Genomic DNA, 12266 nt, shown 5'->3' on the forward strand with positions numbered 1-12266 from the left:
ATATAGCCAGGTTTTGGTAGGCGATACTGTATATATTTTGTTAGAACCTGAAATAATTGTTTTATTTGCAGTTTTCTTGATTTTTACCAAGACCATAAATTCCCAAGGGCAGTAATCTGCCTATACTTCCTGGCACACTACCCAATTATACCTAGCAAATTACTAAGTACAAGGGAGGTCCTTAAAACAGTTGCAACTCAATGTTAATGGCAAGTTTCTATTCTAGTATAAAGATGATTATTGAGATGCAGAGTAGTGGTTGGGGTGTAGACTCTGGAGCCAGGTTGTCTATGTTTGTATCCTGTCACTAGCTGTACTAGGTACTTTTACCCCCCCCCCCCACCCCGAGCCAATGTTTGTAAAATGTAGGTAGTAACTCAGATGGTAATTATGAAAATTAAAGAAGTTTAAACATGTAAAATGGCTAGCATGGGGCCTGGACCACACCAAGCTCTTGATAAGTATTACTAGACTGATTGCTTAAGTGATTACTAAGGTTTTCTTCCCCTCTTTTTTAAATTCTATGATTCTCCACGGCTGATGCTCTCTCCAAGCTCCTCCCGTGGCCACTGAGGACACTAGCCTCTCTCTGGCTTTGCGGGTTCACTTGCTGTCTGTGGCCAATGGCTCTGCTTCCTCCAGGAAGCTCTCTGACAGTCATAGGCCACACGTCTACCTGGTCCCTTACTGTTACCTCCTTTCAAATTTTACTCCAGCCAGCTTTCATTCGTTCGACAGGAGTTCCGTTTGATGTCACCAAATCACAACATTTCACAAAGTCATCTTCATAGATGTGATCTAAGAAACAGAAATGCTTTTCCTCACAGGGCTCAAAAGAAATGTGCTCGGGCCAGAAAGAAAGCAAGCTTTGTGGAAGAAGGAACGTCAATAGGGATGGAAACAGCACAGCATCTGTTTCTTCAGGCCAGTGTGCCGTGGTTGCCTCTTTCCTGAGTCAGTGATTTTGTGCGGCGGTTCTCTGCCCTTTTCCTTTTCCAATACACTCCTGCTTGTAACAAGGGAGTCTCCAGGGGAGGGCAGGTGTGGGGAATAAAAATCACATCTCCTTTGGGGCAAGCACTGGAGTCAGGCTGGGTTAGAGTTGAAAAATGTCCTCCTCTCCCATTCTGATAGGCTCTAGAGGAGTATGTGGCCTCCTCCCTACAAAGGTAATGACATAAGACTAACACAGGAAATAAGCAAAAAACAAAAAAAATATTATGTTAAGCTGAGGTTGACTTTGTTACTATTTGGAGGTTGGAGCAGTTGAGTAATAAGAAATGGCACTGAAGACAGCTGAGCCCTTAATGAGGCTGGGATTTTCCAGGGAGAGGGGAGAGGGTTTACAGGCATCTGGGAGAAGCAGAAAGTGAAGAAGTGTAAGGAGACAGAGACAGGCAGGAGGCGAACTGTACGCAAGAAAGTAGTGAGGCCACACAGTGGAGGCAGAACAGTTTAGATGTAACGTGTTAAGCATTAGAGAATCAAAGAAGGCTTTTGAACAAAGGAGTGCTTGAAGGCACACTGCCGAACAAAGGATTGATATGGCAGCAGTATTTATTGTCTTGTTCTTTTAATTTTTTAATGTTTATTTATTTTCCAGCGGGGGGGGGGGGGGGGAGGACTGTGAACGGGGGAGGGGCAGACAGAGAGGGAGACACAGAATCCTAAGCAGGCTCCAGGCTCTGAGCTGTCAGCACAGAGTCCGATGCAGGGCTTGAACCCACGGACCATGAGATCATGACCTGAGCCAGAGTCCGACGCTCGACTGACTGAGCCACCTAGGTGCCCCAAGCAGCAGTATTCATTTTCAGTTGAAGGGGACAGGTCTGAGGGGAGTGGACTGGAGAGAAGGATGTTCAGGCCAGGCTTGGGCCGAGGTGCCAGGCCACCGCTGTGGCACTAAGGGGCCTTGTCTAGGGGACACCACCTGGCTGAGCCTGTTTTCTCATCTGTAAAATGATATGTCAGAGGTTTCTGAGAGAATTAATCATTTACCGAATATTTTCCTGGGCTCCTGGAATGTGCCAGGCAATTTGCTAGATGTCAGAAATACAAAAATGGACAAGAAAAGACATAGTCTTTGTCTTCCAGGAATTTACCATCTAGTATATGAGACTGACAATAATAATTTAAAAAACAGTCAACAGACTAAAAACTGCAAAGTCTGATAAGGTGATACTAAAAAGAAGAGAGTCAAGAAGGGCATCTACTTTTTAGTTCAAGGGTCCAGGAAAAGTCTCTCTGAGGAAATAGAATTTACTGAGATCACAGAACTGAGAAGGAGGCATTCTGGCATAGAGCAAAGGGAAGAATATTCCAGAGAGAGGAATAATATGTGCAGAGGCAGGAAAAGCTTGGTGTGCTTCTGTGAGATCCAAAGAACCCTAGAGAACAAGGAGCGAGGTAGGTGAGGTGGGGGGATGGCCTGCAATGAGATGGAGAGGGGCAGTGGCTGGATCATGGCAAGAACTTGGGTTCTATTCTAAATGAGAGGGTAAGTGGGGAGGGTCCTATCTATATGTATATTGCCAAATCATTACTCTGCCATGTGCTAAACAGCATTTGAGGGGGGCAACGTAGGAATGGGGATATTGTTTAGGAGGCTCTCTATTGCAACAGTCTAAGTGACAGGTGGTGCTGTCTTACATTAGGATGGGAGCAGTGGAGCTGAAGGAAAGTAGATGGATTCAAGAAATATTCTGAAGGTAGAATCAAAGATCTTATATGTGGGGGGACAAAAGGAAGGAAAAGACTCTTAGGTCTCTGGCTTGAGTGACTAGGTAGAAAATATTATTTACTGATGGATAAGACCAGAGGATGCAGATTTTCAGGCGAGGGATAAGAAAACACATAAAACACCTTGTTCAGTGCCTCACACATAGAAGACACTCAATAAATAGAGATTACTATTATTATCTGGTCATTCTGTATTGTATAACACTGGCTTCTAGAAAACAGCTGGTAACAGTAACTTCTCTGTCCTTAAATACAGCATATAGGCATAGAAATAGAACAGGACTCTAGGACAAATGATAGCAGGTCTTTATGAAATCAATTACAGCAAAATCTTCATTAAGACGTTATGATACATGTCGGGGCACCTGGGTGGCTCAGTCAGTTCAGCATCTGACTTCGGCTCAGGTCATGATCTCATGGTTCGTGAGTTCGAGCCCTGCATCGGGCTCTGTGCTGACAGCTCAGGGCCTGGAGCCTGCTTCGGATTCTGTGTCTCCCTCTCTGCTCCTCCCCTGCTCATAGTCTGTCTCACTCTCAAAAATAAATAAATATTAAAAAAAATTTTTTTAATAAAAAAAGATGTTATGATACATGTCAATTAATCTTCAACAAAGGAAGAAAGAATATGCAATAGGAAAAAGTCTCGTTCAACAAATGGTGATGGGAAAACTGGACAGCCACATGCAAAAGAATGAAACTGGGTCACCTCACACCATACACAAAAATAAACCCAAACTGCTTTAAAGACCTAAATGTGAGACCTGAAACCATAAAACTCCTAGACGAGAACACAGGCAGTGATTTCTCTGACATGAGTCATAGCAACATTTTTCTACATATGTCTCCTGAGGTAAGGAAAATAAAAGCAAAAATAAACTATTGGGGCTTCATCAAAATAAAAAGCATCTGCACAGTGAAGGAAACGATCAACAAAACTAAAAGACAACCTACTGAATGGGAGAAGACATTTGCAAATGACATGTCTGATAAAGGTAGTATCCAAAATATATAAAGAACTGATACAACTCAACACCCAAAAAACAAATAATCCAATTAAAAACGGGCAGAAGACATGAACAGACATTTCTCCAAAGAAGACATTCAGATGGCCAACAGATACATGAAAAGATGGTCAATATCACTCATTATCAGGGAAATGCGAATCAAAACTGTAATGAGATTTCACCTCACATCTATCTGTCAGAATGGCTAACACTAAGAACACAAGAAACAACAGGTGTTGGCGAGGATGTGGAGAAAGGGGAACCCTCTTGCACTGTTGGTAAGAATGCAAACTATTGCAGCCTCTGCAGAATTTATTGCAGCATTACTTACTACAGCCAAATTATGGAAACAGCCCAAGTGTTCATCAATTAATGAATGGATAGAGATGTGGTATCCATATACACACACAGGTACACACACACACACACACTGGAATATTTTTCAGAAATATAAAAGAATGATCTGCCATTTGCAACAACAAGGATGGAGCTGGAGAGTAACTGAGTCATAAAAAGACAAATACCATGTGATTTCACTCATATGTGGAATTTAAGAAACAAATAAGCAAAGGAAAAAAAGAGAGAGAGAGAGACAAACCGAGAAACAGACTCCTAACTATAGACAACAAACTGATGGTTACCAAAGGGGATGTGGATGGGGGGATGGGTGAAATAGGTAAGAATAGGTAAGAATAGGTAAGAATAGGTGAAATAGGTAAGAATACACTAATGAGCACTGAGTAACATACAGAATTGTCAAATCACTGTATTATACACCTGAAACTAATATAACACTGTATGTTAACTCTACTGGAATTAAAATTAAAAACTTCATTGAAAAAAGTTTTGATGCATAGGAGGGATTATCTACAATACAGCCAACTGAAGAAACGTTGGCTTCTCTGATAAGGGCTTCCTGCTTCTCTGAAATCACAGTAATGAAAACATGTAAACCACCAAAATGCTTCACACATTTAAAGCTTTTATTTTGAAAAATAAAATACAAAAGTCATTAAGTTGTAAATGTATACGGTAATTCCTCAACTTCTCAAAAACAATACAATGAATTATTTAAATAATTAAGATATTTAATATTATCCACATCAATACATTTAAACAGGAAGTGTTCTACAAAACATTAGAACATGTACAGACAACCTATTCCAAGATGAAACTGCCCAATTTTTGCTTATAGAATCCCATTTTAAAACCCTCCCCTTGAAACAAAAGTTTGGAATCCGGTAAGAAAAGACGAGGACCAGAGCAGTTTTAACAGAAAGCACACGTTCCCTCTGGACTTCATATCCACAGGGTTGTGCACGTAATTAGGATCAAGAGCACTGGACTCAGGGAGCAGATCACTCAGGAAGGCCCAAATGTATACCGACTTCCCACCCTCTCAGTGGGGACAGCCTGGCAAGTGAACAGGAGATGTGGGCCATGGTACATACGCTCCACTGATCTCAGCAGGGGACGGCCAGTCCTAGAAAATTCCCTTCTGTTGAAAAGGCAGCAGTCTCCCCTAGGGCAAACAAACAGAATCTGGTTATAGGTGTGGAGTCACGCTTTGTCTCCCCTGCACCATACTGCCTCCTTCCCAGTTGTGGTCCTGGTGTAAGCCAGGTAGACAGGGAGGAGGACAGATAACTACAAGAACAGCTGCCTCAGAAGGACGACCAAAGAGGCACACTCTCCCTCAGTCTGCGATGCTTTTAGATGCCTGCCAGTAGCTTGGGTACGCGAAACAAGCAGACGGCAGCCAAAGCAAGGGCTGCTCCTGCCCATTTCTAAGTGACTGCAACTGTCATCTGCAGTTGAAGCTACTGCGGGGGCACTGGTAGGGATGCATGTTCAGGGGTCCAACATGCTGGCTCTTTGTTTTAAAAAAGTGGAGACCAACGTTCTTTAAAGGAAGATTTAGAGAACACGGTGACTGTCATATTCAAATGCCAAAAGGTTTCAAAAGACAAGAAGAAAGACTATCGTCTGTTCTGAGATGCTTTGTCTTCCTCGCTTCTTCTGAGTCCTTCTCTCATTGTATATGGGCACCTACAGGCCACACTGAGCAATGCAAGGATGAAATGATGCTGTGGAGGCAACTCGAAGGCTGAAGTCAACAGACATTGTATTCTGTCTTGTAAAACAGCTGGTCAATAAACGAATCCCTGTGTGTGTATTTCAGGGAGGGAATTTATAGATTTTAAAGTATCTTGGATCAACAAAATTATCCAAGGCTTGATAACTGCAGTTATACAAGTCCATAGAGTATATGTCTAACATTTAGCATTTGCTCCTTAGCAAAAAGGCATTCATAAATCCTGAAACTCATTAATATTACTAGCTCGCTGCCATCCATGATTTTGACATGGCTTAGCAGTGTTCATGTGCTTTTTGTCTATTATCCACTAACACCTGGCAAGTCATAAAAATCTCTTATTCAAATTATTCAATCTCAATTATGTCATCAGTACAACAGGAATAATACCACCTACTTGCCAGAGTGGTTTGAAACCTGAAAGAATGCATCATATTATATAAATTATATAGTATATGTCATATAATATGTCATTTCTATATTACATATATAAAATGCTCGATACTTTATGCCTGGTATAGAGTATGCACTCAATCCACTGTGATTATATAAATAAAAATAAAACAACAAGTAAGACTGTAAGAAAAAAATCACATTTTCAAAAAAGTTTTTCACGTTCCAAATGAAAGCACCACAGGGTGGTGGAAGAAGCCTTGGCTTTCACCTTCCTGTGATGTGACTTTGACAAACAACCTGCTCTCTCTCTAGGATCAGTTTCCTTATCTGCAAATAGGTGATTGGGGTTAATGGTCTCCAGATCCCTTTCATATTAAAAGAAAATGTTATTTTTATCATCTTAAACCCCTCCTTTTATTAAAAATAACGGCTAACACTATTTGAGCGCTTACTAGGTGCCAAGCTTTTTGTAGACATTATTGTGGTTAATTCTTACTACTACTCTCTTATGTATTAATAATCTTATTTATTCGTCCTCATTTTACAGATGAGGAAGGTAAGACACAGAGAAGCAATTTGCTCAATGCCACAGAACCAAGATTCCAACCCAGGCCGACTGACTCCAGAGCTGTGCTCTCCACCCACCCCAGCCACACCTCCTCCTAAGAGAGCTTAAGCAGGGAAACCCAAAGACCCAGGAATGTCCCCCAACCCTCACCTCATATATGTAAGAGGTTCCTGGCTCTGCTACTCCACTTCCTCAGTCTGTCAAAGGAAGCAAAAGATGTTTTAAAGTCCTTGAAGTTGGTCAGCATGAAAAGTGACTGCTCCCATTGAAATATCAGGTGTAGTTTGCAGGCTCTGATCACAGATTTTCTGCAGATGAACTTAGTCTGCAACTGTTGTATAATAAAGAATTTGACTGGCCTTTGTCCCTGGTTGCTGGTAGGGAGGCTAAATTCTTGGATTTTCCCAGGTAACAGGAATGTCTTTGTTAATTCAGGAGCTCCTTGGATCATACTTGAGTTATGCTAAGAGACGACATAACTCAGGATGGAAGCTGGTCACAGAAAGACCAAACCTTTCACCAGAGAGCTGGGACTCTGAGCCAGCCCAACCTCTGGGTAGCGGACATTGACTGGGATTGAATTCAATCACATGACCAATGATTCAATCAACCACATCTATGTAATGAGATATCAATAAAAACTCTGGATGCTAAAGACCAGTGGAGCTTCCTGTTTGGTGAACACATGTACATGCTGTTGGGAAGGAGAAGTACCCAGACTCCACGGCGAATGGGCGGAGCTCTGTGTTTGAGACCCTCCCAGGTCTTGTCTTACATGTCTCTTCATTTGGCTGATCCTGATTTGTATCCTTTAAAATCAAACTATATTTGCAAATACAGTGCTTTGCAGAGTTCTGTGAGCCTTTTTAGCTGAATAGCAAACCTGAGGGTTCTGTGGGTTTCAGTTTTCTCATTTATGATTAGTTAAGTCAAAGTCTTTTACAGCCCTTTTTCTAAGTATGTGTGTGTGATGCATTAAACTAACCAGAAAAAGGTGCGTGAAATGCCTGTAAGCCTTTTGTGCAGTTTTTTTTTTTCAACTGATTTGTAGGAACCCTCCATATTCTACAGAGGAGTCCTTTGCTTCAATTATTTTATCCCACTTAAGGCATACTTTTTTGCTCTTTTTATGATGCTTTTTAATAATAAGTAAATATGATCAATTTTAATGGAGTCCAAGTTATCCATTTTAAAATTAATGATTAGTGTTTTCTATGATTTAAGAAATCCTTCCCTCTTAAGGTCATGAAGATGTTCTCCTTTATTGTCTCCTAAAACTTTACTTTTGGCCTTTCACATATAGGTCTATAATCTGTCTGGAAATGATTTTTGAGTATGCTGTGAAGCAGAGGTATCCCTTTCAACCTCAAATTCCCTTTCTTGACTCCTTCAAACTTTTTATGCAAAACAGTCTTTGGATTTGACATTCTTTTAAGACTTGCCTCTTGGATTATTCTCTGGCTCTAAATGCCACAGCCTGCAAGTGAGTGATGACCTATTCATGAATCCATCCAGGTTTCTGGGACATCATGCCCAGCCCAGGCTCAGGGCCCTGTTCTCCCTTGTCTGCAAAAGTTGGTCACAGTCTTTTGGGGAGATCAGAAGTTCCTTGAGAAAAACTTTTTTTTTCCTCTGACTCTTGAGGACTTTTCCAACTTCTCCCCATAACAGAAATTTAGTAAACATCTGTTGAATAAATAAAATGAATGCATGGGTGGATTAAAACTAAATAGATGCTAATAAGAACATGCCTTGAAAGTAGTTTGAAATTCTCAAGTAAAAGGTATCAACTATTCATGGCTGACTGTTATTAGACGAGGATTTATTTCTTGTCTAAGACAGCTTTCTTAGAGAGCCCAAGCCCATTCACTCCAGGCTTGCTCTGGGCGACATGACTTCACAGTCTGTGAGGTGGTAGGTTTCCCTCATCAACCCATATCTGGAAAGATATTAGAAACTAAGTTCAGTGCTGAGTCTTCATTTCCTAATTCCAAGCTAATTACTGAGAGCAGAAGCCTGGAGGCAACACATATTATCACTAGGCTAGAAAGGGAAGTCTTCTGCTGGGCTCATGAGGGAGTCAACAATTTTTCCCCCACCACGATATAGGAAGGCAGATGATGTTCAGATGCAGGATACTCTGGGTTACTTCAGGTACATTGTGTCAGCTGCAACCATGCCTGTTTCTCTTCAACTCAAGACATGATACTGAAACCCAAGTAGGTGAGGGCATGACATTACAAGGATAACTCTGGATCTGTTTTATTAATCTTTTAAAAAGGAAAAGTTAGAATCTTCAAATTCTCACCATCCTTTCCCAACTTGGGGGCTTTGTAGTTGAGGGCTGATGGATGTATATATAACAAATTCACAAATCTTCAATAAGACAAGTTAAAAGGCATGGATGTATATAAGAACAGAGTAGATTTTTATTTCAAGTTAGATATCAGAAGGCTGGAGCAGATTCACCAAGGCAGGCTCCTTATATGTGGAATACTATATAGCTTGTAAGTGACCTCAAGCATTTGGATTTTAGTTATCAATAAAGCATTTCCTTAATTTTGGAAGACACTGAGCTATCTGAAAGTAAGACTGTGTTAAAAAGTAAGACTGTTAAAACCAACAATTATCAGAGGCCAATCTTTTTATGACCAGCACAGCACTCTTTAAAAAGATCACTTCAACACAAGAGCTCATCTATCACATTAAGAAGAGGAAGCAGATACAGTACCTGAGGTTTTTCTTTAAGAAATTCAGGTAGCTGAAATTCTCCTTTATAGACCTGGAAAAACAAAGCCAAGTGTGAGTTTAAGGAAACAGATACTGTCATCCTCACTTCAGGATGCTGGCAGCGCTTGATGGTGGATGAATTTACTGCTTCAGTCCTGGTCAGTTTTAGAATGGGAGGAAGCCTGTCAGTTCAAAAACAGCTAGCATTGAAGGACTAACTGAAATTCCCATTTACTCTGGCCCCACCTGTTCTACATTTTGCCTGAGTGCTGGCTGAGAGAGGGAGGGTCAGAGTATCTGAACAAGAAAATAAGCACCCAACATTCCAAGCTCCAACATTTTAGCTGAGAGAGAAAGCAAGCCCTGGGCCATCTCTCTCAAGCAACCAACACAGAATTCACACAACTTAAGAACAGGCTCCTCCTGATTTCCATTTGAAATCTCCACCCTTACAAACTCTAGATTTATTCCAAATTTGCTTTTCTTAATGTACCCTATACCCTCATAATATTTTGAATATTAGATGATTCTGAAATCATACACTTTTAACCTCAAAAATCTCAATTAAAAACTTACTCTTATCAGTATATAAAATTACATTTATGGAAATAATTTTTAAAAAAGACAATACCAGGGCTCCTGGGTGGCTCAGTCAATTAGGCGTCTAACTTCAGCTCAGGTCATGATCTCATGGTTCATGGGTTTGAGCCCCACACTGGGCTCTGTGCTGACAGCTCAGAGCCTGGAGCCTGCTTTGGATTCTGTGTCTCCCTCTCTCTCTGCCCCTCCCCCACTAGTACTCTGTCTCTGTCTCTCTCAAAAATAAACATTAAAGGGGCGCCTGGGTGGCTCCGTCCGTTGAGTGTCCACCTTCGGCTCAGGTCATGATCTCACGGTTCATGGGTTCGAGCTCTGTGTAGGTTCTGTGCTGATGCTCAGAGCCTAGAGCCTGCTTTGGATTCTGTGTCTCCCTCTCTCTCTCTCTCTCTCTCTCTCTGCCCCTTCCCCGCTTGTGCTCTTTGTCTCTCAAAAATAGACGTTAAAAAAAATTAAAAATAAATAAACATTAAAAATAAAAATAAAAAAGTATCATTTATGACAACATCAAAAAACTCCCTAAATACCTAAGAATAAATCTAAAAAAAAGATGTATAAGATCTTTACACAGAAAGCTATAAAACATTATTGAGAGAAATTAACAACCAAATAAATAGAAATAGCATTCTCAGGGACTGGAAAATTCAATATAGTAAAGATGTTCATTCTCCTCAACAAAGGAATTCCGACTAAAATTCTAGCATATTATTTTGGGTGGAGGGGGCAGGGGTAATTTCAAACTGATTATAAAAGTTCTAAGGAAATGCATAGGGCCAAAAATAATCAAAGTAATCTTGAAAAGAACAAAGTAGGGGACTTATTCTAGTTATTAAGATGCTATATTATACAGCTATAAATAAGCCAATTATACAGCTAACATACACACATATACAGCTATAATTATTATATATATTCTATTCTCTCTCTATATATAATTAAGTTAAAGGCAGGCTTTGGTACAAGTACAGACAAATATATATATATATATATATTTTTTTTTTTTTTTTTTAATTTTTTTTTTCAACGTTTATTTATTTTTGGGACAGAGAGACAGAGCATGAACGGGGGAGGGGCAGAGAGAGAGGGAGACACAGCATCGGAAACAGGCTCCAGGCTCTGAGCCATCAGCCCAGAGCCTGACGCGGGGCTCGAACTCACGGACCACGAGATCGTGACCTGGCTGAAGTCGGACGCTTAACCGACTGCACCACCCAGGCGCCCCTAGACAAATATATTAATGGAACAGAATGAAGAACGCAGAAACAGTCCCCTGTATACAAATACTTGGTTTATGACAAAGTATATGACAATTGCATTGCAAGCAATGCAATTAGAATGAATAAATAAATAAATAAATGTAGTATATAATGATACACTGAGTAGCAATTAAGAAAAATTAACTATTGCTATGACAATAACATCAATGATTCCCAACACATAATGACAAGGGGGATAAAAGCCAGATGCCTAAAAATGATATACATATCTCCATTTAAAGTACAGTAAAACCTTGGTTTGTGAGCATAATTCATTCCGGAAACATGCTTGTAATCCAAAGTGCTTGTATATCAAAGCAAATTTCCCCATAAGAAATAATGGAAACTCATATGATTTGTTCTACAACCCCAAAATATTCATATAAAAATGATTACAATACGGTAATATAATACAAAATAATAAAGAAAATACAAAATATAAGGAAAAATAAACAAATTAACCTGCACTTACCTTTGAAAACCTTCGTGGCTGGTGTGAGGGAGACAAGGGAGGGGGGGGTTATTGTGTAGGACGACTTTCTTTTTTTTTTTTTTTTTTTTTTTTCAGCGTTTATTTATTTTTGGGACAGAGAGAGACAGAGCATGAACGGGGGAGGGGCAGAGAGAGAGGGAGACACAGAATCGGAAACAGGCTCCAGGCTCTGAGCCATCAGCCCAGAGCCTGATGCGGGGCTCGAACTCACGGACTGCGAGATCGTGACCTGGCTGAAGTCGGACGCTTAACCGACTGCGCCACCCAGGCGCCCATGTGTAGGACGACTTTCACTATCACTAATGGAATCACTGCTGTCTCTTGGTTCAATGGAATCTTTTTCTGCACGGGGGCCATTGTATATGCTCGCACGGATGTTGACTACAGT

At 40.6% G+C, this 12266-nt stretch overlaps 1 protein-coding gene across 4 annotated transcripts in view; it reads right to left on the reverse strand.

Annotated features, from left to right (window-relative positions):
- Positions 1-4705: 4705 nt before the first annotated feature.
- Positions 4706-12266, reverse strand: part of TPST1 (tyrosylprotein sulfotransferase 1) — a 178789-nt gene continuing 171228 nt past the window's right edge. For all 4 annotated transcript variants that reach the window (XM_086692061.1, XM_086692058.1, XM_086692059.1 and 1 more), the window contains 3 exons: positions 9534-9584; positions 6953-6999; positions 4706-5265 (listed from right to left, as the gene is read on the reverse strand). In XM_086692061.1, the coding sequence (XP_086548187.1) occupies positions 6982-6999; positions 9534-9584 (69 nt within the window). In that variant the 3' untranslated portion in view covers positions 4706-5265; positions 6953-6981. The remainder of the gene's footprint in view (positions 5266-6952; positions 7000-9533; positions 9585-12266) is intronic.

Source organism: Puma concolor, chromosome E3 (genome assembly GCF_028749965.1).
Source record: "Puma concolor isolate L17-30 chromosome E3, mPumCon1.1.hap2, whole genome shotgun sequence".
In the NCBI taxonomy this organism is placed as follows: domain Eukaryota; kingdom Metazoa; phylum Chordata; class Mammalia; order Carnivora; family Felidae; genus Puma; species Puma concolor.